We start from the raw sequence: 24,592 nt of genomic DNA, 5'->3' as shown, positions 1-24,592 counted from the left end.
CTGGCCTGAGGGTGGGACAATGTCTTCCTACAGTCACTCTGCTTTTATTGTGAAAACGATGACTTTGTTACTGCAATAAAATTTAATAAATTAAGCCAGCGTGGCCGTGGACAGATGGGCATCGCCCTGCTAAATGAATCTGAGGTCCTGACCGGATGTCCAAAATCTGTCTTGCTGAACCAGAGTGATAATACAGTGGGTAGGGTGCTTGCCTTTTACATGGCTGACCCAGGTCTAATATGGTGCCCTGAGCCCCGCTAGGAGTGATCCCTGAGTGCAGAGCCAGGAGTAACCCCTGAGCACAGCTGGGTGTGGACAAAACAAACCAAAAAAAGTACCACAAAAACCTGCCTTGGGACTGGAGAGATAGTAAAGGAGCTAAGGTCATGCAGCGGAATAACCCTGGCACTGCACAGGTGCAGCCTAGGGGCCCCTGGGCACCACCAGGATGGCCTGTGGATCCTTAGCACTGCAGGAGTCCAATGGCACCACATCCTCAGACCCTTACATTGCCCTACATTGTCAGGAATCACCCTAAGGCTTCCTAAGCATTGACTGGGAGGCCCCACAACCCCCAACACACACACACACACACACACACACACACACACACACACACATGCAAAGAACCTGCCCAGAGACAACAAAGCTGCTTTTCCCCCAGTTCCGAGGCCCTAACAATACTGAGCAAACACAGACACACAGGCATTAGACCAATGGTGGCTCTGAGAAAGGATTGTAGAAGTTTGAAGTGGGTGTATTTAGAAATAATAAGCATATTCATCCACCCGGCTGGCATCTCCAAAGCGTTTAGCATTTTTGCTGGTTTTTTGTTTGGGGGCCATCCCTGGCTGCCTAGCAATACTCCTGTTGCAGTGACATTCAAGGACCGTGTGTACCTGGGCATTGAAGCAGTGCTCCCGTGTGCAAAGCATGTGCTCCAGCCCTTTGGAGTTGACTGTTGACTGCAGGTGTAACAGCAACTGGTCTCAGCTTGGATGCTCGACATTCAATCTTTATTTAGTGATGTTGAAACGAGTAGCAGAAAACCTGAGGTTTAGCAAACTGTGATTCTGAACAAAGATCACTTTTTCCTTGAATGGATGGTTTAGGGCAATGGGAGGGAATACAAAGGTGTCAGCCCTCATGCTTGTGTCCAGGTGGCTCTGAAGCTTGGGGCTTAAGACCTGGACTCTTCTTGCGGGTCTCTGGAGGGGGAGAGGGGTCTGGGCGTTGAGGGCAGGCAGGTGGAGGGACATGGCAGTTAGCTGTGGCCATGGGGCTGAGTACGCTGGTGAGGTGTGCCAGTACACTCCTGGCGTCAGCTGGCCTGGTCCACGTTCTTGGATCTGTATGTCTATGGGAGCTTGAGGACAATGACATTAAGTGCCCTGAGCTCACGGCTAACGAGATGGTAACAACAGTGCATCCCTCTCAGGGTGTTGATGCCACGCCTGGAAGGGGGTCAGGGGAAATGCATGCGGCACGTCCGCAAACACAGGGCCTGTTACTCTACCTGCTTGGACGGGGAGGACCCAGGCCAGAGCTGAGCTGCCTCCCGGTCCCACGGGTCCAACAGTACCTGGTCTTGGTCACTTGGATGCTCAGTGTGAGAGCTGTACGAGGGAAAGTGCTTTAGGAATCAGGAAGATCAGGACACAGATCGACTCAGCTCTACCCCTTTGGACAAAAGAAGGCCACATTTAAAAAAGCACAGCGAGAAACTTCCTTTACAGAAGTCTTGGGACTTGCAGCGGGTTTAATACTCTCAGAAATGCAGTGCAAGAAAGTCAGGAAAACTGTGGGCAGTTCTGGTGAATTGTTTATTCCTTATCAACACGTCTACAGTACAGAGAATAAATAGAGGCACACGGCTATAATTTCCACCACAATCTGCTTCGGAGGAGACAGTGGGCATGGAGGCCAGGGGCTGGGCTGTGTGGAGGTGTGTTTGCGGCCCGGGACAAGTGGAGGCTCCGGGATGAGCAGGGTGGGAAGGTTGAAGAGAACCAAATGCTCTCTCCGCCCCCCGAGTCCAGTACCAATTCTACCCAACGCCAGGCGAGGGCCGGGCTGAGTCACTGGGAAGGAACCAGCTCGGCCTCAACCATCCCGATGGCTTCCGCTCCCTCCACGAAGGGGCCTGACGTGGCCCGGAGACGCCCGCCTCTGCCCTGGAGTAATAACGGCAGTTGTGGGACTGCTTCCATCGGCTTTCTTCTTGACTGTCTTGTACAGGGATCCTGGCCTGTGTGGTCGGGAGGAGAGAGGCACCGGGGGGGCCATGCGGTGGCTGGAGAGCCGGGAAGGGAACGAGGGCTCTCACGGGGACCCTTCCCAGGGGCCTGAGCAGAGACGAGCGGGGTCCGGCCAGACAAAGCAGAAGGGCTGGCAGCAGCAGTGAATACAGAGGCCACGGAGGACAGCCCTGGCCTGACCATCACAAGACTGCTGGACTGTCTGAGCCCCCCATCCTCTCCTTCCTTCCTTTCTTCTCCAGGGTAGCCCGAAGCCTTGGCCCCAAGCTGGGCTTGGTGTCCCCTGCCCCTCGGGGTGGCAGAAGAAAGAGCTTCTGTGTGAGCACAGAAGACGAAGTAGAGTGTGAGAACAGTTCGGTGGCGGATCACCCCCGCAGTGAGGAGCAGTGACAGGAGAAGACAGAGCTGGGGGCCTCGGGTGCAGGGCCCAGGGACCAGGACCCTCAGGACTCCTGTGGGATCAAACTGGCCGTTGTGGGCAGGTGCTGGGCACACCCAGGCGTCTGCTCCAGGCCATTCTGGCCTCCCGTGCCCAGCTGGTCGCCTGTCCCCCAGCGCTGGTCAGGCAGTGAGGTTCCGGGCCGACTTGGAGGCGCTCTGGGCTCTCTGCACCACCGCCGAGCACTTCTCCCTCCGCAGGAGCTTGTTGTTCTCAAACAGACCTTCGTTGCGGGGGATGCCGTGGGAGCCATCGGGGAAGGTCAGCAGGCCTTGGTGGGCGGAGACGAGAGACAGGGGCTGAGCAGGGCACCCACGGCCCAGAGCCCGGCCGAGGTGCGGAGGCTGAGGAAGAGGAAACCCTTGACTCTCAACTTCTGGGCCAGTTCTGTGGCGAGGCCACAGGGCACCATCGCTATTCTGGGCCGGCCAGGCCCAGAAGGCCGAGGGGCAGCTGGTGGGCCTTCCACCCCCTGGCCACTCCCCTCCCCCGGCCAGCCCTGTGAGACTCACCCAAACCGTCCACTCTGCCGTTTTTAAACTCCCCCTCGTAGGTCATGTTGTCATGTCGAATGAAGACTCCCACGCCATTGAACTTGCCCTGGGCGAACTCGCCCTCATACCTGAGGAAACACGGCACGTTGTTAGCCCAGAGGGGAGGACGCTGCATCGGACATAGGAGCCACGCTGGTTCCAGCCCTGCCCAAGCCCTGCCCAACCGCTTCCAAGCTGGGGAGAGGGACGGCTTGGCGGCAAGTCCCAGAAAGATCCCGAGCCCGAGGAGGGGCCGGCGGCAGCTGGAAGGTCACTCGCCTCCCTGACATTCTGAATTGAATGTTAGCCCCCCGTGTACAGCAGTCACTCACAGAACTGCGTCCTTCTGGCTGTTTGCAGAGGGTGGGACAAGCTCCCCTCTGACCGGATCGGGAGGCTGGGAGAGCAGGGAGCCAGTACCCACCTGGAGCCGTCCGAGAAGGTCAGAACCCCGAAGCCATTAAACAGCCCGTTCTCAAAGTGACCCAGGTAGGTGCCACCATCTGCAAACATCAGCTGGCCAAAACCGTGCCGGCGGCCTGAGCAAAGAGAAGGACAGGTCTCAGGTGGGGGTCCTGTCTCGCATTCCTGCCTCCCGTCACCCCTTCCTCAGAGGGAGGAGGAAGAGCAGCTTCATCAGCAGGCCTCGGTCCTGGGCCCTCCCTTCCTATGGGCGCAGTCTGTGTGCAGGGGCAGGGGGAGGTACGTGGTGCCGGGGACTTGCACCCGGGGCCGCGTGCTCTACCGCTTGATCACAAGTGCTGGGTTTGGAACGTGTCTCCGTAAGGGGAGAGATGAGAGAGCACCAGCTCCCGTGCATGCTGCGAGCCCTCTGGACTCATCATTTCTGTCCATCCCCACAAAGCCTGCTGGGTGGACACAGCACTCCCAGCTCTCCCCACTGGGCCTGAGTGGAAATGGGGGGCAACAGGGAGAAACAGGCTTAACTCACAGAGCAGTTGGATGGGAGGGGGTCACAAATACAGCGGGCCATGGGGCTCGGAGGCCCGCGGCACTAACCACGCTGCCCCTCTGAGAAGAAGCAGACAACGCTTCAGTGCCATCAGGCCACCTGGCAAACTGCTGGTTACCGCAGCCTCGTGGGGGGTGGGGAGGACAGCACCCACCTGGGCTTGCACCTCACCAACCTGGGCTGATGCATTGCCACGGCAGGGGCTCTTCTGGGGGACAAACTGCCCTGAGAGCCTCTCCTCCACAGGGCCTACAGGGGGCCGGAGAGAGGCTCTTGTGGTAGGGCACTGCTCGCAGTTGCAAGGCCCTGAGTCCGTGCCCTGTAGCAGGTGCCCTAAGCACGCTGCCAGGAGGTGCCCCCAATTGTGGCCCTTCGTTTTTTTTGTTTTTTTTTTTTTGCTTTTTGGGTCACACCCAGCAATGCTCAGGGGTTACTCCTGGCTCTGAACTCAGGAATTACTCCTGCCAGTGCTTGGGGGACCATATGGGATGCTGGGGATTGAACCCGGGTCGACTGTGTGCAAGGCAAACGTCCTACCTGCTATCCTATCGCTCCAGCCCCTTGTGGCCCTTCTTAAAATAAATAAATAAATAAATAAATAAATAAATAAATAAATAAATAAACAAATAAATAAAATACCTTATGAAGGGGACTGTAGGTGTTTGGGGGAGCAAAATGACAGAACTGGGATACAGATAGGCAAGACCCAGGCCCACCTGCCCCACTACTCCCGGTGTTCTAGGACTCAGAACTCCAGGGATCAGCCGTGACAAGAACACAGGGCAAGTCTGAAAATGGGCAGGGTGGTTCCTAGCTGACTCGAAGTCGAGCCCCTGGAGTACCTCTTGGCTCACCAGCACTGCTTTTCAAACGGCCAGATTGTCTCCAAACTGAACTGAGTATAACTGCTTCCTGTTTCGTTCAAAGTTCCAAAGAACTTTACCACGGGGCCAGCACGATAGTACAGCAGGGTAGGGCGTTTGCCTTGCACACGGCTGACCCAGGTTTGATCCCTGACATCCCATAGGGCGCCTTGGGCTCTGCCAGGAGTGATTCCTGGGTGCAGAACAGGAGTAAGCCCAGAGCACAAAATGGATGTGGCCCCTAAACAAAACAACAAAACAAAACTCAACCAAATAAAACCACCAAATGCCTTTACCATTCCTAATGCTTAGAAACAGAAGGAGCTGTGCCAGGAAAGCAAAGACAATGAGCAAATTGGCCTCTGCACCTGCCACCATTTCTAGATCTTACTTAATGTCTTAAGATTCTCCAGTGCCCCACAAGGACAGAGCCAAGAGCCCTGTGTCCCTGAGCACTGCTGGGAGTGACCTTGAAACCAAAACCAAACCAGACCCTTTGGGTTCCTTCTAAATATTACATGGGCATCCCCCAGATTTATTCTTTTTGTGAGATTATACTACTGTAAAAAAAATATGGGGGGGCCGGAGCGATAGCACAGCGGGTAGGGCGTTTGCTTGCACGCGGCCGACCCGGGTTCGATCCCCAGCATCCCATATGGTCCCCCAAGCACCGCCAGGGGTAATTCCTGAGTGTAAAGCCAGGAGTAACCCCTGAGAATTGCTGGGTTGTGACCCAAAAAAAAAAGCAAAAAAAAAAAAATATGGGGCCAGAGTGATAGTACAGCAGGTGGGGCGTTTGCCTTGCAATGTGGTCGACCCGGGTTGATTCCCGGCATCCTATATGGTACCCCAGCACCGCCGGGAGTAATTCCTGAGTGCAGAGCCAGGAGTAACCCCCATGCATCGTCGGCTATGACCCAAAATGCAAGAAAAAATAAGGAAACCTATATATATATATATATATATATATAACATATATATATAAACATATATATAACACAAATTGTGCTGATTTACTAAAAAAAAAAACAAACTTAATGTTTATGTTTTTGGTGTATTTTTTTTTTTTATTTTTGGGTCACATCTGGCGGTGCACAGGGGTTACTCCTGGCTCTGTACTTAGGAATTACTCCTGGCAGTGCTCAGGGGATCATATGGGATGCTGGGAATTGAACCTGGGTCGGCCGCGTGCAAGGCAAACACCCTACCCACTGTGCTATCACTCCAGCCCCTAATATTTATGTTTTTAAAAATTCACTGGAATCAAGTCATGTGTTTTGGGCCACACCCAGCAATGCGTGGGAGTTGTTTGCAGTGGTGCTTGGCAAAACATGAGGTGTCAGGGATTGAATGAGGCCTCTTGCATCCAAAGCAAGTACTTAGCCCACTGAACTACCCTCTCCAGTCCTATATTTTGTCATTCATGGCCACTGACAGATATTCATTTTGGACTGAAGAGAGTACTGGCATTAGGCTCTTGCCTTGATTATGGCTGATGCTGGTTTGATCCCCAGCACTGCTTATGGTCCCTCAAGCACTGCCAGGAGTGACCTCTGCGTATAGTGCCAGGAGTAAGCCCTGAGCACCACCAGGTGTGTTCCCTAACAAACAAACAAGAAAACTTACTTGTATGGGCACATTAGCACTTATCAAAAAAAATAAACTTGCTGGGGGCTGGAGCAATAGCACAGCGGGTAGGGCATTTGCCTTGCACGCGGCCGACCTGGGTTTGATTCCCAGCATCCCATATGGTCCCCTGAGCACGCCAGGGGTGATTCCTGAGTACAGAACCAGGAGTAACCCCTGTGCATCACTGGGTGTGACCCAAAAAGCAAAATAAATAAATAAATAAATAAACTTGCAAATAACCCATTAAAGGGTAAAATAATGGTAGAACCCCTTAAATTATTTTATTTTGTACAGTGGTGAAGGGAGAGGTGTTGGAACATTCTATGACTGAAACCCAATCATGAACAATTTTGTAAACTGTTCAAAATTTTTAAAAAATTACTTTATTTTGCTTTTTGGGTCACACCCAGTGATGCTCAGAGATTACTCCTGGCTCCAACTCAGGAATTACTTCTGGTGGTGCTCAGGGGACCATATGGGATGTTGGGGATCAAACCTGGGTCAGCCGCATGCAAGGCAAACACCCTACCCGCTGTACTATCACTCTGGTCCCGAATATCTTAAATTTAGAAATGGGAAATTTTCACTTATTTCTGGAGATTGAAAGATTTATTTTGGGGATTTTACTTTGGGGAGAGGAGAACCACACCCAGTGCTGCTTATGGGACCACGTAGTGGTGGGGACAGAACTGGGACTAGCCACATGCAAGAGAATTGCTTTATTTATGATCCTAAAGTTGAAGAAAGGCAAGGGCACGATACGGACTGGAGTGGGAAATAAGGACTCGTAAGGTGGGTTCACAGGTCCCCTCGTAGCAGTCCTTCACCAAGTGAAGGGGTCAGCACCAGGCACCCCCAGGGTCCTCTCACCCTCCTTCCACTCGCCGCGGTACTCCTCCCCACTGGAGTAGGTGAAGGAGCCTTTGGTCAGCGTCATGGTAACGGCTTCCAGAACAGGACAGAAACTGCAGGGAACAAACAGAGGACAGTGAGGTCACGGAGGGCTTAGGTGAGGCCTGCAGAGCAGTTCTGGGGCTCAGCAAAGGCCCCGAAGCTGGAGGACATTCACAGGAACACCTAGTGCTCCAACCTTCACTTCCTCCCAGGTTTATTGCGGGGGGAAGACGGAGGGGCGGGCAGGGAGATAGTACAGGAGCCAGGGCGCTTGCTTTGCATGTGGGTAACCCTGAGTCTATCCTCTGCACCGCATATGATCCCCCCAGTACCACTCCTGAGTACTGAGACGGGAGTAGCCCCTGAGCACTGCTGGGTAGGACCCCAAAACCCACACTGGTCTTTTGACACAGGAGAAACCGGAGCCTGGAGCGGTTGAAGCCGGGTGGGGACAGAGCTGGGGCTCGTGCTGAGGCCCTCTGACCCTGCAGGCCTTCTCTCCGAAAGGTGCTCTCTTTTGAGCCAAGGTAGGCTCCAGTAGGGGCCTTTTGAAAGTCAGGTAAAGGAATTTACAGCTGCCAAGGGGGAGCTAAGGAGGTCCCTGGGGCTCTGAGCTGGGGGTGGGATGCATGAAAGTAGGGTGCAGGATGGAGTGAGTGGCAAAAGCTGACAGCCAAGAGAAGCTCGCAGGACAGATAGCTCAGATGGCCTGCATTCCTCGCCCCACGGGACGTGAGTAGCTACCTGATTACTTCCTGTCAATGGCCCGAGAGCAAAGGAGTGGCAGAGGGAGGCCTGAGAGTGCTTTAACACTGGGCTGGGGGGGAGGGGCTGCTCTCCCCGCCCCCATCCCCTGCGGAGTGATAGTACAGCAGAGAGTACATTTGCTTCACACACAGCCAACTAGAGTTTGATCCGCAGCATTCCATATGATCCTCCAAGCACTGCCAGGAGTAATTCCTGAGTGCAGAGCCAGGAGTAACCCCTGAGCATCTCGGAGTGTGACCCAAAAAGAAAAAAAAAAAAGGAAACAAAAACACACACAATACAAAAAATAACAACAACAACACCACACTGGACTGGGCTCTCGTTGTGCACGGACCTGTTCTGCCAGCCCAGGAAGCAGCCCAGTTTTGTCTTTAAGGAGGGGTGAGGCCACGTGGGGCAGCGGTCTAGCTGACCACAGGTCAGACAGGGAGAGCTGCCCGCAGGGCCCAGCTCCCAAACACTGATTTTCAGTACCACGGCCTGAAGAAATGGTGTTGGTTTTAAGGCACAGTGTTTTGGGGTCAGGCCTGAGCTATGGGACAGCAGGGTCATGAGGCTGAAGGAAAGGTTCTGAGGAACACAGGCAAGAACAGCAATCTAAAGCAAGGAGAGTGGAAGAATGTTTCATTCGGTCTCTTTTTGTTTGGTTTGGGTTTGGGGCCATCCCTGACAGTGCTCACGGGCTATTCCCAGGTCTGGGTTCAGGGCACCAAACCTGCACGCAAAGCGTGCACTCAGCACCTTGGGCTATCTCCGGGAAACCAACAGAACGTTTCAGACAAGGCTGGCCCTGGGGGTGCTGGAGTGTTAGTACAGCAGGTAGGGTGCTTGCCTGGCATGTGGCCCACCTGGTTTCAATCCCTGACACCCCATAGGATCCCTTAAGCATTGCCAGGAGCGATTCCTGAGCACAAACCAGGAGCCAGCCCTAAGCACTGCCAGATGGGGCCTGAAAACAAAACCAGAACAAACAAAAAAATCTCTCTCTCCCTCTCTCTCTATATATAATATATATGTATCTATATCTCCTACAAGGGAGTAACACCAAAATACCATTAAATATAAACAGAGACAAGCAGAATAATTTAAAATGCTTTTAATGCACTCACTATTTCTTGTTTAATCCCCTAAACATTTATTCACTCATCTTTTCCAGATCTAAACAACGCAAGCTTTCTTGGGTGACTGTGACAAATGTAGAGTTTTAGGCCCACACTCAAAGCTATTTTATTTATTCAATTTTTTTTTTCCTGAGTGTAGAGCCAGGAATAACCTGGCTCTACACTCAGGAATCACTCCCGGCGAGGCCCAGGGGGTCATATGGGATGCTGGGGATCGAACTCAGGTTGGCCACATGCAAGGCAAATGTTCTACCTGCTAGACTATCTCCGTGACCCAATACACCCCAAGCTGTGTGAAAGCAGGTTCTGAACCTCAGACCTGGAAATCCGTAGTTTGAACAGCACATATTTCAATAAATTGTAGCCACAGTGTATGAAAAGCTAGAGAGCTTCTAGATCAGAGGACTGAGAAATCTCCACTGAAGTTCCCTCATCATTAATATTTAACTGTTCTCTGGTTGGGTTTTTTCTTTTGTTTTGTTTTTGGACCACACCTGGCGGTGCTTAGGGCATGCTCCTCCCTCTGTGCTCAGAGCTCACTCCTGGCCAGGGAGCACTCCTGGAGGACTGGAAGGACTGCATGGGGTGCTGGAGATAGACCCTGGGTGGGCAGTGGGCAGGGCGAGTGCTCTATCCTTTATATTAACTCTCCGGCCCCTTCTGGGTGAGCTTTAAAAGGTCAAGTGAACCTCTTCCTCAGCGTTCTGAGTTCAGACCTGCGGACAAAATGGGAATTGATTCCTTTTGGTTTCATTTCTAGAGTTTAAACCACATCTGGCTGTGCCTGGTGGTACTGAAGGAACACTTGGTGGGGAGGATTGGACATGGGGAACCAACAAACAAAGCATGTCTCAAGCTTTTTGAGTCATCTCCTTGGTCCAGGAGTGGATTCTTGTATCCCCTGGCATCCGGTGCCAACAACTAGCTTCCTTTCTCTTCATGTCCCAGTTCAAATCACACCCAATGTTGGGTTGATAGTTTCATTGAGGAGAATCAGCATGGGGTTGCAAGGAGACGTTCCACAGTGGCACGAAGTAACTGGCATACTTTATACCAAGATCATGCTTTAAGTCTTCAACTAAAACAAGATGTACATTATATATACTCTAGGTCAGCCAACCAACCCATTCCTCTATAACCAACTGAGTTACTTCAGAGCACTTATTTGTAATACCTTTATAAAAGCAACTAGCATTTACTGACCACCTATTGTGTGCCACAGAATTTAAAAAATACATTATGCAGGGTCAGAGAGATAGTATAGAGAATAAGATGCATGTAGCCAAACCCATCATATATGGTCTCCTGAGCCCACCAGCTAGGAGTGATCTTTGAGTCTAGAGTCAAGAGTAAGCCCTGAGCACTGCCAGGTGTAACCCTAAAACAAAACAAATAAAATATATTCTCCAGGGAGCCAGGGAGATAGCTAAAAGAGCTAGAGTAACACTTTGCATGCCAGAGACCTGGGTTCAGTCTTGGGTACTATATATGGTCCTTGGCCAGTATCACCAAGAGTACCCTCAGCACTGAGCCAGGAGTGTGCCCTAAGCACACTCAGATGTGACACCCCACCTACCCCCCGCAAAAAAGAAGTAAAATGAAATCCACTGTCCAATTGCATCTCACAGCTTTATGTATGAGGTATATTATTATTTCCACTTTGCAGGTGATGAAACTAAGGTGCAGACTAAGTTAGTGAAGGCCATTTAGCTATCACATGCAAGAGGGAATCAGAACAGCAGCCGCTAGGGTTCCTGCTCTGAGCAGAACTCCGTATCATCCGTGCTACCCTGCTTCCAAGAGAATGTGGTGATGTGCTCCCTGTATTACACCTCCCACATTTAGACCCTGTTCTCACTGTATCACCACCTGTCTCACCATCCACAGGTCACAGAAGTAGTTACAAGCCTCAGTCTTCTCATCAACAAAATGGGGGTAATATCCCTACTTCACAGACCTGACCGGTGGACTCGATTACAAAATGTGCAAAAACACCCAGAATACTGTTCATTGTTGATGTTCAAAGAAATATTTCTTTCCTCCATCAAAAGGATACCCCTAGGATCCGGAGAGATAAAACAGTAGGGAAGGCTCTTGCCCTGCATGCAGCAAGCCTGAGCTCAATCCCCAGCACCCTGTATGGTCCCTGAGCCCCACCAGGAACGAGCCTGAGTACAGAGCCAAGAATAAGCCCTTGAGCATAGCCTGCAGTGGGCAAAAAATAGATGCAACTTCTGATGTAAATTTCATCATCAGTTCTGGTTCTGGAGCTAGGAGGCACCAATGTTCATAGTTGAGTTAAATGATGCAGAAAGCTTCTGTGTCTCAGATATAAATTAGAAGCTTTTATTCGTATCTTTAATAGCAGTACAACGTACTGAATTCCCATTCCCAGTCATTTCTTCTTTCCTTTCCCATTTTCAGTTCCCTCACCTTTCTGAAGAGCTTGGTTACCACCTCCCATTTTTCATGTCCTCATTTTTAGTGTAGGTGTCATTTCTGCTGCATACACCGTTACTGACACGTGTGATGAGAGGCTGACATCTTCTTGCTTAAGTTCCACTTTCTACACTGAACATCGCAATTCCAACTTTTAGAGTAAATTACCTTTTTCTCAAGACAAAATTAAATCCAACAATTTAGTATACCCTTTGAATCTCTACTACTATAGGATTCTCAAGAGCTTTATGTAGGAGAATTCCCCTGCCCTCTGTGATGTTTTTCTTGTTCTTTAAATAAGCAGGATTAATGTAGCTGAACATATCCTGGCCCATAAGGTGGCACAGGCTGTCTCCACTCAAGCCATACTAAAGACCCAAAACCTGCAGGAATAAAATTGCCCTAATAAATCTTTTTAATTAAACAACCATTCATTCTTTTCAACAATTGTCAGAATGAAATGGATTTCTAAGAACTGAGCTGGAAGTGCCTAATTAACGGAATCATATGAGGATCCCATGGGTTTCAGACTGTGGTTTGACATATTTGATAAGAAATATATTCTAGGGGCTGGAGCAATAGCACAGCAGGTAGGGCATTTGCCTTGCATGCGGCCGACCCGGGTTCAATTCCCAGCATCCCATATGGTCCCCTGAGCACTGCCAGGGGTGATTCCTGAGTGCAGAGCCAGGAGTGACCCCTGTGCATCGCCAGGTGTGACCCAAAAGGCAAAAAAAGCAAAAAAAAAAAAAATTAAAAAAAAAAGAAATATATTCTACATCTATCTAAATAATTGTTATTGTCCTTGCCTAGGAGAGTGTCAGGGGTTTGGGTCATACTGGGTGGTGATCAGGGATTACTCCTGGCTCTGTTCAGAGATCACTCCTGATGGTGCTCTGGGCATTGAACCAGGGTTGGCTGCAGGCAAGGTAAGCACTTTAACTCCTGTACTATCTCTCTGGCTCCAGAATTTTCATTTATCACTCCTGGAATTAGCCATACTAATTAGTAGTTACATAGCCCCTGACCCAAAGGGAGTTTCACTAGTAGCCAAAGTTATGAAGACAAATGTCAAAAATAATTTTGTTGTTGTTTCTGTTTTTGGCCACACCTAGCAGTGCTCAGGGCTTACTCCTGGTTCTGCACTCAGGGATCACTTCTGGTGGACTCAGGGGACACTCTGTAGTGCTGGGAATGAAACTAGGGTCAGCCACATGCAAGGCAGTGCCTTCCCTGCTGTACTATCTCTTCGGCCTGAGACAAATCTCAGTGAATAGAGGATAGCCCCAGATCAGAGAGGAAGTACAGTGGTTAGGGTGCATGCTTTGTATATAGCTGATTGCATTTCACTCCCTGGCACCGCATGTATGTCTGGGATGGCCCAGGTAATTCCAAGCAGCTCACATTGAACTGTGGGCCTGGTTGATCTAGTATTGCCCACAACCAGGGAGCCCATCCAGTCCCCCCAAAAAAGGAGAGCCAGTTTTTGATGAAGTCTGAAAGACTCACTATTTTAATAAAGGATGCAAATACAAATAAGTATTTGTATCTAATCAAAACATCTGTAAGAATAAACAGTGGCTAACAGAAGGGAAGAAGGTAGGGAGGAGTGGGTAAATCAGGTTAAAGGGGGTCAACTATATGTTTAAATTGATGTAAAAATCTGACTTTTGGTAGTAAATAAGATGTAGCATATAAAATTGTTTTATAAAGCTATACATATAAAACCTAATAAAATCTAATGTTATGTTATAAACATAATGTTATAAATCAGTGCTACCTCAAAAATAAATCAATAAATAATTTTTCAGGGGTGGGGAGGTTATTCTGTTTTGGGGCCACACTTGGCAGAGCTCAGGGGCCACACCTGGCTGTGCTCAGGGCTTACTTCTGGCTCAGTGCTCAGAGATCACTCTTGGCAGGCTCAGGGATCATATAGGGTGCCCTGGGCCCAATCAGGGTTGGCCACCTGCAAGGCAAGCGCCTTACCCGCTCTACTATCCCTCCAACTCAGCCACGCAAATCTTTTAAAATAAAACAGACAACCCAGGAATTTAGCTTTCATATATACAAATGGAACCCAGTCACAAATCCAAGATAATTCCTGCTTCTAAAGAGATACCAACCCTTGCTTTCTTTCTTTTTTTTTTCTTTTTGGGTCACACCCAGCTATGCACAGGGGTTACTCCTGGCGGTGCTCCATATGGGACCATATGGGATGCTGGGAATCGAACCCGGGTCGACCGCATGCAAGGCAAACGCCCTAACCGCTATGCTATCACTCCAGCCCCTCACCCTTGCTTTCTTGATAGAAGGGTTGCAGAGGATCAAGTCATGCATGTATCTAAAAGAACAGGTCTACTTTGTCTCTGTAAATTGATACTCCAATATACTATATATACCCATGGTGCAGCCCTTGGGAAAGAGAGATGCCAGGGTCCAGTTCTATCATCATACCACACTTGGTTCTATCATAGCCAAGTGTCCCCTGCCGGTCCCTGAGCAGTTTGGAGGTACTTGACTCGGGCGTGCGACCCTCACCTAAGGGAGGCATCCAGTCCCCAAACCTCCAGGTGTGGGGTTTCTTTCCACTGGAGTGTGAGCCAGGCAGGCCCGGAGCAAACAAAGCCCGTGACAGCAACACTTGATGCTCGGCCCGGCCCTCCCCTCCACCCGGATCCTGCTACCCGCCCCGCACCTTCCCTCCACCCCTAGACGGCTCCCGCCCGCCCCGATCAATGCTCGGCGTACAATCTGCCACTCCCTCCGGACGCGGTCCCCGAGCACACCCGGGTGCTGGGCTCGCTCGGGTCACAGCCTGAGCGGCAGACGGCGGTGCTGCCGGGTTCGGGACCCCCTCGACCCCCGCCCACCAGCCAGCGCATCTGGGATGGAGCCACGCGCCCCCCCAGCTCCTGTCATCTCCGGGACTCAGTCCCATCCTCACCGACCCCATTTCCCCAGCCCCCTCCCAGCCGCGCCGCCAACCTGGACTTGGTCTTTGGGGAAGACGGTCACGCCCCGACGCAGGGCTCCAGCGGCCCGGCCCGCGGCTCGCCGGGGCACCCCCCTCGCCACCTGCCGCTCCCACCTCCTCCACCCGCGCCTGCCCCACTTGATGCCGCCATCCCCAGGCAGCCGCACCGAGCTCAGTCCCCGCCGCCCATTGGCTGTTACCTTGGCGACCGGGAGCAACGCCACTTCCTATTGGTCCAGCTCGCGGCGTTGCGCCATCTTTGTGCGGGGCGGGGAGTTCCGCGCGCCCCCGGCCAGGATCCTACACTGGGGTGGGGCTGAACCCAGGGTCTCACCTCGGCCGCCCGAGAGACCTGGAGGCTTCGCCGCTCCAGCGACCGCTCGCCGAGGAATGTCAACGTCAGGTCAAAGCACACAGAAAAGCCTGCCACAGAGGCAATAGTGACCACTGGTCCCGGCGGCTCCAATGCTGCTCGGCTCTGCACAGCTGTCCGGTGGCCCCGCCGCGGAGTTTAAGGGGCTGAGCTCAAACCCAGCTTTGGAGGTGCAGCTTTGCACGTGGTAACGCGCGGGCCCTGGCAACTGCCAGTTAACGAGGCCAACACTGTCATAGCAGCACATCTTAGCATTCCTAATAGGGATTTGTGTGGGGTTATCATTACTCAGGTCCTTTGTGTTTAAAGTATGGCACCAAAGCTATGCAAATCCTGCCAGATAGCAATTTATACCTCCCCAAAGGCACACCAGGTTATCCATATGTTTATTTACTGTTGTGAATGCAGCATGTCGCTAGGTTCGACCAAGCTCGAAAAGGACACACACGGGGCTGGAGCGATAGCACAGCGGGTATGGTGTTTGCCTTGCACGCGGCCGACCCAGGCTTGATTCCCAGCATCCCATATGGTCCTCTGAGCACCGCCAGGGGTGATTCCTGAGTGCAGAGCCAGGAGTAACCTCTGTGCATTGCCAGGTGTGACCCAAAAAAGAAAAAGGGGGGAAAAAAAAGGACACACTCGACTAACCCTGGTGGGATTGACTGTCTACATGTAAAAAAATATATATGTATACGGAAAAATCAATGACTGCTATTTAACTACCAAGGTAAGTTAAGCTATCTCTAAATGAAGAGAGAATTTGAAGAGAAAAAGCAAATTACTTTCTTAATTGAGATTTCCTAATCTGTAGAGTAGAAAATGTTGATGAAATGATACAGACTTTCAAAGATTTGTCAGGGAACACAGAAATTCTCAGTACAGTTTCTGAGACATTGCAAGGACTTGATAAATAGTTTTATTTACTTATGTACTTAAGTTTTTGGGCTACACCTGGCAATGGTCAGGGGTTATTCGAGACTCTTCATTTAAGAGTCACACCTTGCAAGGTGTGTAAGGCGGGGATTGAAACCTGTGTTGACTGTCACCTACTATACTATATCTCCAGCCCCACTGGTAGCACTGTAGCACTGTCATCCTGTTGTTCATCGATTTGCTCAAGCAGGCACCAGTAACGTCTCCATTGAGAGACTTGTTGCTGTTTTTGCCATATTGAATACGTGGTGGGTAGCTTGCCAGGCTCTGTCTTGCAGGTGGGTTACTCTTGGTAGCTTGTCGGGCTCTCCGAGAGGGACGGAGGAATCAAATCTGGGTCGGCTGTGTGCAAGGCAAATGCCCTACCTGCTGTGCTATCGCTCTGCCCGATCCCATTGATAAACAGTTTTGAAAGACTTGGATTATATGTAGAGTGCCTGTCTCTGCCACTGACTCAGTATACTTCAAGCAAGTTACTAAATTCCCTAGCCTGTAAAATGAGATTAGACTTGGGGCTGGAGTAATAGCACAGCGGGTAGGGCGTTTGCCTTGCACTTGGCTGACTGGGTTTGATTCCCAGCATCCCATATGGTCCCCTGAGCACTGCCAGGGGTAATTCCTGAGTGCAGAGCCAGGAGTGACCCCTGTGCATCGCCGGGTGTGACCCCCCAAAAAAGAGCAAAAAAATGAGATTAGACTAGCAGATGTAAAAGATTCAAGACAGCCCTCATAGTCAGTGGTTAAACATGTTAAACTGTATGATGTTGAGTAGAGATAAAATCACAGTAGTTGAAAAAATGGGGTTTTAGCAATATCTTATCTGATCAGAGAATGTGGTCAACTTGTGGTGAGGGAAGATACAAAATTAAAAAGATATGATTTGCAAAATATGGCTTGAATCAGCAAATTCATAAATTCCAAAATCAGATTATATAGGGTCCAGAGAGAAAGTACAGGGGTAAGTAAACATTTAGCACTGCACATTTGCTTTGTGTGTGTTTGTCACTCATTTATCCCCGAGTACCACCAGTGAGTATGGGAAGAGGAAATTGTATTTTTGTTTAGTTTCATTTGATTGGTTTGGGGGCCATATTCTGTGCTCAGGGATTATTCATGCCTCTGTGCTCAAAGATTGTTCCTGTTATGAGCTGCTGGGAATTGAACAAAGCAAGCGTCCTACTCACCATACTATCTCCCCATTCTCCTACCCAGTATTTAATATACTCAATTTATGACATCAACATGTATATTTCACCACGATAAAAATCAGTGTCCTGATTGGAATAGCCACCAAGTGGTGAAATCAATGGGGTTTTGTTTGGGGACTGCACCTGGGGGTGCTTAGAGTTCCTCCTGCATCAGTGCTCAGTGCAGTGACTGGAACACAACCTGGGTATGTCACATGCAAAGCTTGGGCTCCAGTGGTTTGAGCTATCTCCACAGCTCTGAAATCAGAATTTTAAGAAAAATAATCTGGCAGTCATATTCAGAAATGATCTGACAGAGGCTGGAGACAGAGAAACTCAGGAACTACTGTCGCTAAGGTCATGAGAGTCTCTGATAATGTTGCTAAGATCCTCTAAGAGTCAAAATGTTATCGTATCCCTGGGGAGAGAAAGATGTGGGGGAAATATGAGAAACACTTCATAAAGAAATTTAATAAGATGCAGAGTATCAAAAGCATAAAACTAGTCTCCCACAATTGGCTCCAACACTGCCACTTAGTTGTTTGATGACCATGTGCAAGTTCTACTCAGATTTCAACCTCATAGAGGATGTAATACCAGATACAAAATAATCCATGCAATATGTTTAAAACAGTGGCACATGCTTAGCATTTTGTATGTGCTAGCTTTCCATAGATAATAGTGAATATATTGACCTTTTCAGTAAAAGGAAAATTAAGTTCTAAGATACATACAAATAATCCTGAGGCATTTCCCTAGAAAAAAATTTTAGAATTCAAGAGAGAATTATACATCTGGGGGCTTTCTTTGACCATAATTTGAAACTCAGGAAATAAATTAAATGGTATCAAGAGATCATATTTGTAGCTATGGTACCTGAGATACCAGAGGCAAGTATTTAATTATTTGCTATCTGGATAGGAAAAGTAAATATATGTCTAGTATGAAAAGATGAAATTAAACTGCCTATTTATAGGCTTATGCCTAGGATAGCTTATTTGGACAAAATGTTTTAGGACATGCCCATAAATAATTATGTAAGAGTTCTTTTAGTACTTCTAGTAAGCAATGCCAATAATTTGACTTCCGAGAGAATAATAATCAATTATTGATTATGATGTGCCCATAAAAACAAGTAATAAATTTAAACAAGTCTTTAAATTTGGTACTTCTAATAAGCACTAGCAATAATTTGGTTTCAGAAAAAATAATTATCAAATACTTATTCTATATGATCTTAGTCCAGGCCTCTAACTTACTGTTTTAAAGCATAGCACTCAAAACAACATCAACAATAAACACAGCAGTGTTCTTTTTAAGAAGCTACAATTTACTGAGTTGCTTTTGTGTATGTTATTTCATCTCCCTCCCTCCCTTCCTTCCTTCCTTCTTTCTCTCTCCCTCCCTCCCTCCCTCCCTCCCTCTCTCTCTCTCTCTCTCCCTTCCTTCCTTTCTTTCTTTCTTTCTTTTCTTTCCTTCCTTCCTTCCTTCCTTCCTTCCTTCCTTCCTTCCTTCCTTCCTTCCTTCCTTCCTTCCTTCCTTCCTTCCTTCCTCTTCTTTCTTTCTTTCTTTCTTTCTTTCTTTCTTTCTTTCTTTCTTTCTTTCTTTCTTTCTTTCTTTCTTTCTTTCTTTCTTTCTTTCTTTCTTTCTTTCTTTCTTTCTTTCTTTCTTTCTTTCTTTCTTTCTTTCTTTCTTTCTTTCTTTCTTTCTGTCACACCTGGTGATGCACAGGTTTACTCCTGGCTCTGCACTCAGAAGTTACTCCTGGTAGTGCTAAGGAGACTATATGGGATGCTGGGAATCTAACCTGGGCCGGCGCATGCAAGGTAAATGCCCTACCCGCAGTGTTATTGCTCCAGCCCCTTCATTTTCTTTTTTTTTTAACAAAGCAAGAAAGAGATGATTATTCCATTACACATGAGGAAACAGACTTAGAAAGTTAAGTAACTTGTCCAAAATAAGTACTGTAAGTGCTGAGCTGTTACAATATAAGTGGGGCATGAGGCATCAGGTAAACTACTAAATTTAATTGATTCTCTCTCATTTTCCATTTCCTTTTGATTTTCTCCTTGATTTCCTCCTGTCCCATCTAATTAGATCTTTCCTCTATGAATTATTCTATAGTACTTTTCCTCTCACTTACTTCGGGACTTTGAAGATTTTTTTCCAGCCTATCCCCATTGTATATTCTTATTTCAGAGTGTGGAGCTCTCATTGACTCGCTTTAATTTTACTGTCTCAAAGCACTGCGTTTTCAGCTAAAGGCAGGCATTCTATTTTCCTTCTAGTTTCCATTAATAAAAAAATGTACTATTGCACCTTTCGTGCCTGACTGGTGGTGAATAACGTTGATCATTGATGGATTTCTAAAATCAGAAAATAAACAGTAAGTTAGCTCAAGTAATATCATGTGCAAGACCTTGAGTAGTGTAGTCCTAGTATCCTGTATAGAGAAAAAAAGAAAAAGGAAAGAAAGAAAGGAAGGAAGGGAAGGAAAGAGAGAAAGAAGGAAAGAAAGAAGGAAAGAGAAAGAAAGAAAGAAAGAAAGAAAGAAAGAAAGAAAGAAAGAAAGAAAGAAAGAAAGAAAGAAAGAAAGAAAGAAAGAAAGAAAGAAAGAAAGAAGAGGGAGGGAAAGAATGAAGAGAAAGAAAGAGGAAAGCTTTAGAAAACGAAAGAACAGGGAAACAGGGAAGGAAGGAAGGAAGGAAGGAAGGAAGGAAGGAAGGAAGGAAGGAAGGAAGGAAGGAAGGAAGGAAGGAAGGAGCGAGCATCAGATCAGGCATTGTGTAATATCCATGAGGACTGGAATTCAGGGGTGGGGAGGGAGCCAGGGGGGTGGGTGGGGGTGGGGAAAGGACGGTGCTATGCCACGCGCTGTGCTCAGGAGTGACCCCTGGAGGTTTTGGTGGACTTTACTTGGTGCAGGTGATTTCAACCAGGTCTAGGCAGGATGCAAGGCAAGCGCTTTCACCTCTGTCGTATGTATTTCTCTGGCTTCGTGGTCTGGAATTCTTTCGGTGGGAAGTGGGGGCAGACCTGGAGGTGCTCAGGAATCTCTCCTGGCAGTGCTCAGGAGACTAGGCACTGCCCGGATCGAACCTGGGTCTCTGCTTACAAAGCATGCACTCAGTCCTTTGAGTCATCTCTCGGGCCCTGCCAAGGATTGGACATTTTTGTAAAACAAACTTTTTTTTCACTTCAATAGAGCAAAGACTCTTATTTCTTCATTGCTGTCTCTCCAGCACTCAAAACCCAGTAGGTGCTCAATAAATACACAGATGCAGCTCTCGCCAATCTCCCAGCCGCTCCGGAAGGAGCACTCAGCAGCGGACCGACCTGTCAGGCAGAGCCGCTTTTCTGCGAATCAGCAAGCCGGCCCGAGCTCGGGGCGGGGCTCGCGGGGGCGGAGGGCGTGTCTGCGCCGGGGCCGGCTCCCGGAGCATGCGCACACTGCGAGACGCGCCGGCGTCGGAGCGGGTTCGATTGGCTCCCGGCTCGCGCGCGAGGGGTCGCGCCTCCGCGTCGCCGAGTAAACAGGACCGGGAGGGGCGTGGCCCGCGAAGGTACCGCCGCCTGATTGGCCGGGCCGAGTTCGGGGGCGTCTCGGATTGGTCGCGACCGTGAGCGCAGCTGTGTGGAGCGCGCCGGGTCCGGGAGCCGGCGGCCTAAAGGGATGGACGAGACGAGTCCCCTGGTGTCCCCCGAGCGGGCCCAACCCCCGGACTACACCTTCCCGTCGGGCTCCGGCAGCCACTTCCCGCAGGTGCCGGGGGGCGCCGTGCGAGTGGCGGCGGCGGCGGCGGCGGCGGCCGGCCCGGCTCCGTCCCCTCCGGGCTCGCCGGGCCACGACCGGGAGCGGCAGCCGCTGCTGGACCGGGCCCGGGGCGCGGCGGCGCAGGGCCAGGCCCAGGTGGTGGCGGCGCAGGCCCAGGCCCTGGCGGCGCAGGCGGCGGCGGCGGCGCACGCCGCGCAGGCCCACCGCGAGCGGAACGAGTTCCCCGAGGACCCCGAGTTCGAGGCGGTGGTGCGGCAGGCCGAGACGGCCATCGAGCGCGGCATCTTCCCCGAGCGCATCTACCAGGGCTCCAGCGGCAGCTACTTCGTCAAGAACCCGCAGGGGGTGAGTGCGGGGCGCGGGGCGCGGCGCACTGGAGGAGTAAATCACGACCTGCTGGACGGCCGGCCGCCGGCGGAAGGGGGAAAGCGGAAGCGGCGCCGACGGGGGTGGTGCGGGGTGGGGGCGGGGAGTGGGGAGCCGAGACGGGGCGCCCCGTGCGCGGGGAGGGCGGGGGGGGGGAGAAGCCGGCTTCCCGGCAGCTTCCTGGGCCCGAAACGGGCTGCCGCTGCCGCTGACCTATGCATGGAACTTTGGACCTCGCCCACCTCTTTTTTTTTATTTTAATGGACCCGATCAGTGTCTTGTCAGTTGAGGATGGATGAGGACAGTGACCCCCTAGGGCTCGCAGGACCCCCCCTCCCCGGCGTAACTGTGTTTCGCAGGGATGTCTCCAGCCACCCTGGGTTGGTGATCCAGTGGGTGGACTCACCAGCTCAGCTGTCTCGGTTATTGCTCACTTCTGGGAAATTGTTCAAATCCTCTCCCCCCCACCTTTTTTTTGTTTTGTTTTTAATTTATGCTTCTGCTTAGAATGTGGAATTTGGGGAGCCCGAGCCTGTCAATAGCCCTTTACTTTCATTTCTCTCCCCGGGACATATACGCAGTGTTTCTGCTAAGGCAAAGAAAGGGCTTGCCCATGTTTCTCTTCGCCTAAGGATGAGGCATGAAGTGACCAGGGCAGCCAGGAGGTGACCTTTATCCTTTTAACAAAGGCAGAGCAATCTAAGCAATGCTGCTGTCCACTCAGCTAACAGAAACGGAACTGGGGAAAGGTTTCAGAGCGCTGGATTTCCAGATCCCTTAAATAAGGCAGCAGCGAGTTAAATTGAAGGCTCACCTGGGATCTCTTTCAGAATAAAGAACGGCAGGTAACTTGGGGCCCACGGGAAAGTACATTGAATAGGGCACTTGTCTTGCATGGGGCCTGCCTGGGTTCCATCCCCTACACCTCCTATGGTCCTGTGAGCCTGCTCAGAGGGATCCCTGAGTATATATATAGCCAGGAATCAGCGGGTGTAGCCCAAAAGTAAACAAAAAGAGATGGCTAAGTTTGGGGCCTGAGATAGGACAACGGGTTGGGTTGAGTGTTCGCCTTGCATGCGGTCAACCAGGACTCAATCCCCGGCATCCCATATGGCCCCTCTAGCATTGCCAGGAGTGATTCGTGAGTATAGAGCCAGGAATAAACCCTGAACATCTCTGGTGTGGCCCAAACTGTCCGTTGAGCAAGATGATTTCTTTTGTGTCTGTGTTTGTGTTATATATTGAATCCGAATGAGATCTGAGCTATGAGTTGGGGTACGTTAGCCTCTCGGCTGACTTCAGAAGGCTCTGGGATTGGTCTTTGATAGGTAAGGAATAGAGGAGAGGTTTTTGTTTTTATTTCATGACGCTGTTGCAATTGGCTGTAAGTGTGTCAGGTCAGCTGAGACGAGATCTACGTCCAGGACAGGTGGCAGTAATATGACCTCTCAGTTCTTCTGCATAGGTGAAATGTTCCACCTCAGTGCAGAGGACACAGGTGGGGGCTGTGGGCCGGTTTTTGGTGGGCGGCAGGCTCCCCATCTCTAAACCTTCATGGCCACTGTCCTTTCTTAAAAGGGAAGTCAAATCATATATGCTCTGACAAAGCTTACAAATGTGACCCTCTTGTCGCCCCTGAGGAAAATGTGGTTTAGAGAAGAGACCTACTTCCTAAATGTTGCGGCGGCCCTGCTGCAAATACCTTTGCTTATTTTGCTTTGCCAATACTTGGGTGACACTTACTACACGCCAGATATATCTTCTCAGTCGTTCACTTCAGTTCATGTCGCCTTTGGAGGCAGGTAATATTATTGGCCCTGTAGATGATAGTGCCCCGTGTCCCACGGCGAGTGAGATAGGATTTAAACCAAGAAGATCTGGCTCTTGCTCTGGTTCAAGCCCCTCACCGCTCTGCTCTGCACACTCTGTGTCAGTCACTGCTGAATTTCTGGTTTCTCTTTTCAGCTTCCACAGTGGTTAGAATTAAATTTGCTGGGGGCTGGAGCGATAGCACAGCGGGTAGGGCGTTTGCCTTGCACTCGGCCGACCCGGGTTCGAATCCCAGCATCCCATATGGTCCCCTGAGCACCACCAGGGGTGATTCCTGAGTGCAGAGCCAGGAGTGACCCTTGTGCATCGCTGGGTGTGACCCAAAGAGCAAAAAAAAAAAAAAAAAAGAATTAAATTTGCTATGTGACAGAAAATTTAATGTAGGGTCGGGAGCTCAGAGGACTGGAACGCATGCTTTGCATGTGGAAGGAGAGGGTTTGATCCCTTGATCCCTCGAGCACCTGTTACCCCCACACTGCCAGGAGCAGTTCCCCACCCCAGATTTAAAAATAATGACTAAAAATTCATAGGAGTCAGATCCTATAAAAGAAGTCTATAGGATGCTCAGGGCTGACACAGCGTTTCACCTGATCTGGGCTGGAAGCATCATCCTTCCTGCTGACCAACCAACCCCTTAGCATGAGGCTTCCGCTTTGTGATCTTACATGGCTCCTGCTGCTTAAACAGCAGATGCTTTTCAGCCAGTTTGGAGATGAGAGGGAGGGAGAGTATGCCCTCGCCTTCTCCTTAACCAGTGGTCCAGTTTAGCCAAAGCATGGATGGTAGCTGTCATTTCTGTCTCACCACCTGCAACTCTGGGTTTTGTGTCCAAGGAAGAGGGATCGAAGATCTGGCCAACTGGAAGTTTCTACAGTAACTTTGGGGTCTAAACCTTCTGAGAAAGGTTCTGAAGTTAATAGCCCTGTTAATCATTCTGTTCCCAATTTAGAATGGTTCTCTGAGTGAACAAGTGAGCTCCATACACTGTTCCAGAGCAGTAAGACGGAAAATGCTGGACTGGCAGTCTCGGTGGCACACGCTCATCTTACCTGCCTCACTTACATTCCTGGGCTTCAGGGCGCTCTTGTGCTGAGTCACGTGTGAAGGGGGTTTCTGAGCATTTTCTATTGTGCGAAACTAATAATTAGCCAGATGATTTGTTGCCAAGAATCATAGAATTGTAGAGTCCCTGGCTTAAGAGGATTAAGTGAGATAATACAGCCTAGGCCTGTTT

At 50.0% G+C, this 24,592-nt stretch overlaps 2 protein-coding genes across 2 annotated transcripts in view; one reads left to right on the top strand and one right to left on the bottom strand.

Annotated features, from left to right (window-relative positions):
- Positions 1–1,804: 1,804 nt before the first annotated feature.
- On the bottom strand, positions 1,805–15,053 carry MORN4 (MORN repeat containing 4). Its single transcript, XM_004616369.2, has 5 exons — positions 14,906–15,053; positions 7,566–7,660; positions 3,655–3,769; positions 3,210–3,319; positions 1,805–2,968 (listed from the first exon to the last, which is right to left on the bottom strand). The coding sequence occupies exons 2-5, from the start codon at positions 7,630–7,632 to the stop codon at positions 2,820–2,822; spliced, it is 441 nt and encodes a 146-aa protein (XP_004616426.1). The 5' UTR covers positions 7,633–7,660; positions 14,906–15,053; the 3' UTR covers positions 1,805–2,819.
- A 5,943-nt stretch (positions 15,054–20,996) lies between these two features.
- The window catches only part of PI4K2A (phosphatidylinositol 4-kinase type 2 alpha), a 28,446-nt gene continuing 24,850 nt past the window's right edge, over positions 20,997–24,592 (top strand). Inside the window, exon 1 of the mRNA XM_055118857.1 lies at positions 20,997–21,507. Coding sequence (XP_054974832.1) covers positions 21,061–21,507 — 447 coding nt within the window. The 5' untranslated portion in view covers positions 20,997–21,060. The remainder of the gene's footprint in view (positions 21,508–24,592) is intronic.

This window comes from Sorex araneus, chromosome 11 (genome assembly GCF_027595985.1).
Source record: "Sorex araneus isolate mSorAra2 chromosome 11, mSorAra2.pri, whole genome shotgun sequence".
Taxonomy (NCBI): domain Eukaryota; kingdom Metazoa; phylum Chordata; class Mammalia; order Eulipotyphla; family Soricidae; genus Sorex; species Sorex araneus.
Note: the sequence above shows the minus strand (reverse complement) of the source record. Positions and strands in the feature narration are given on the sequence as shown.

What these genes read in the sequence shown, in the direction of transcription:
- MORN4 (XM_004616369.2), bottom strand. Translation starts at nt 7,632, where the DNA reads ATGACGCTGACCAAAGGCTCCTTCACCTACTCCAGTGGGGAGGAGTAC. An exon ending in ACCTTCTCGGACGGCTCCAG is followed by an intron (nt 3,320 to 3,654) that starts GTGGGTACTGGC and finishes GTGTTTCCTCAG; the next exon opens with GTATGAGGGCGAGTTCGCCC. An exon ending in CGGCAGAGTGGACGGTTTGG is followed by an intron (nt 2,969 to 3,209) that starts GTGAGTCTCACA and finishes CCGCCCACCAAG; the next exon opens with GCCTGCTGACCTTCCCCGAT.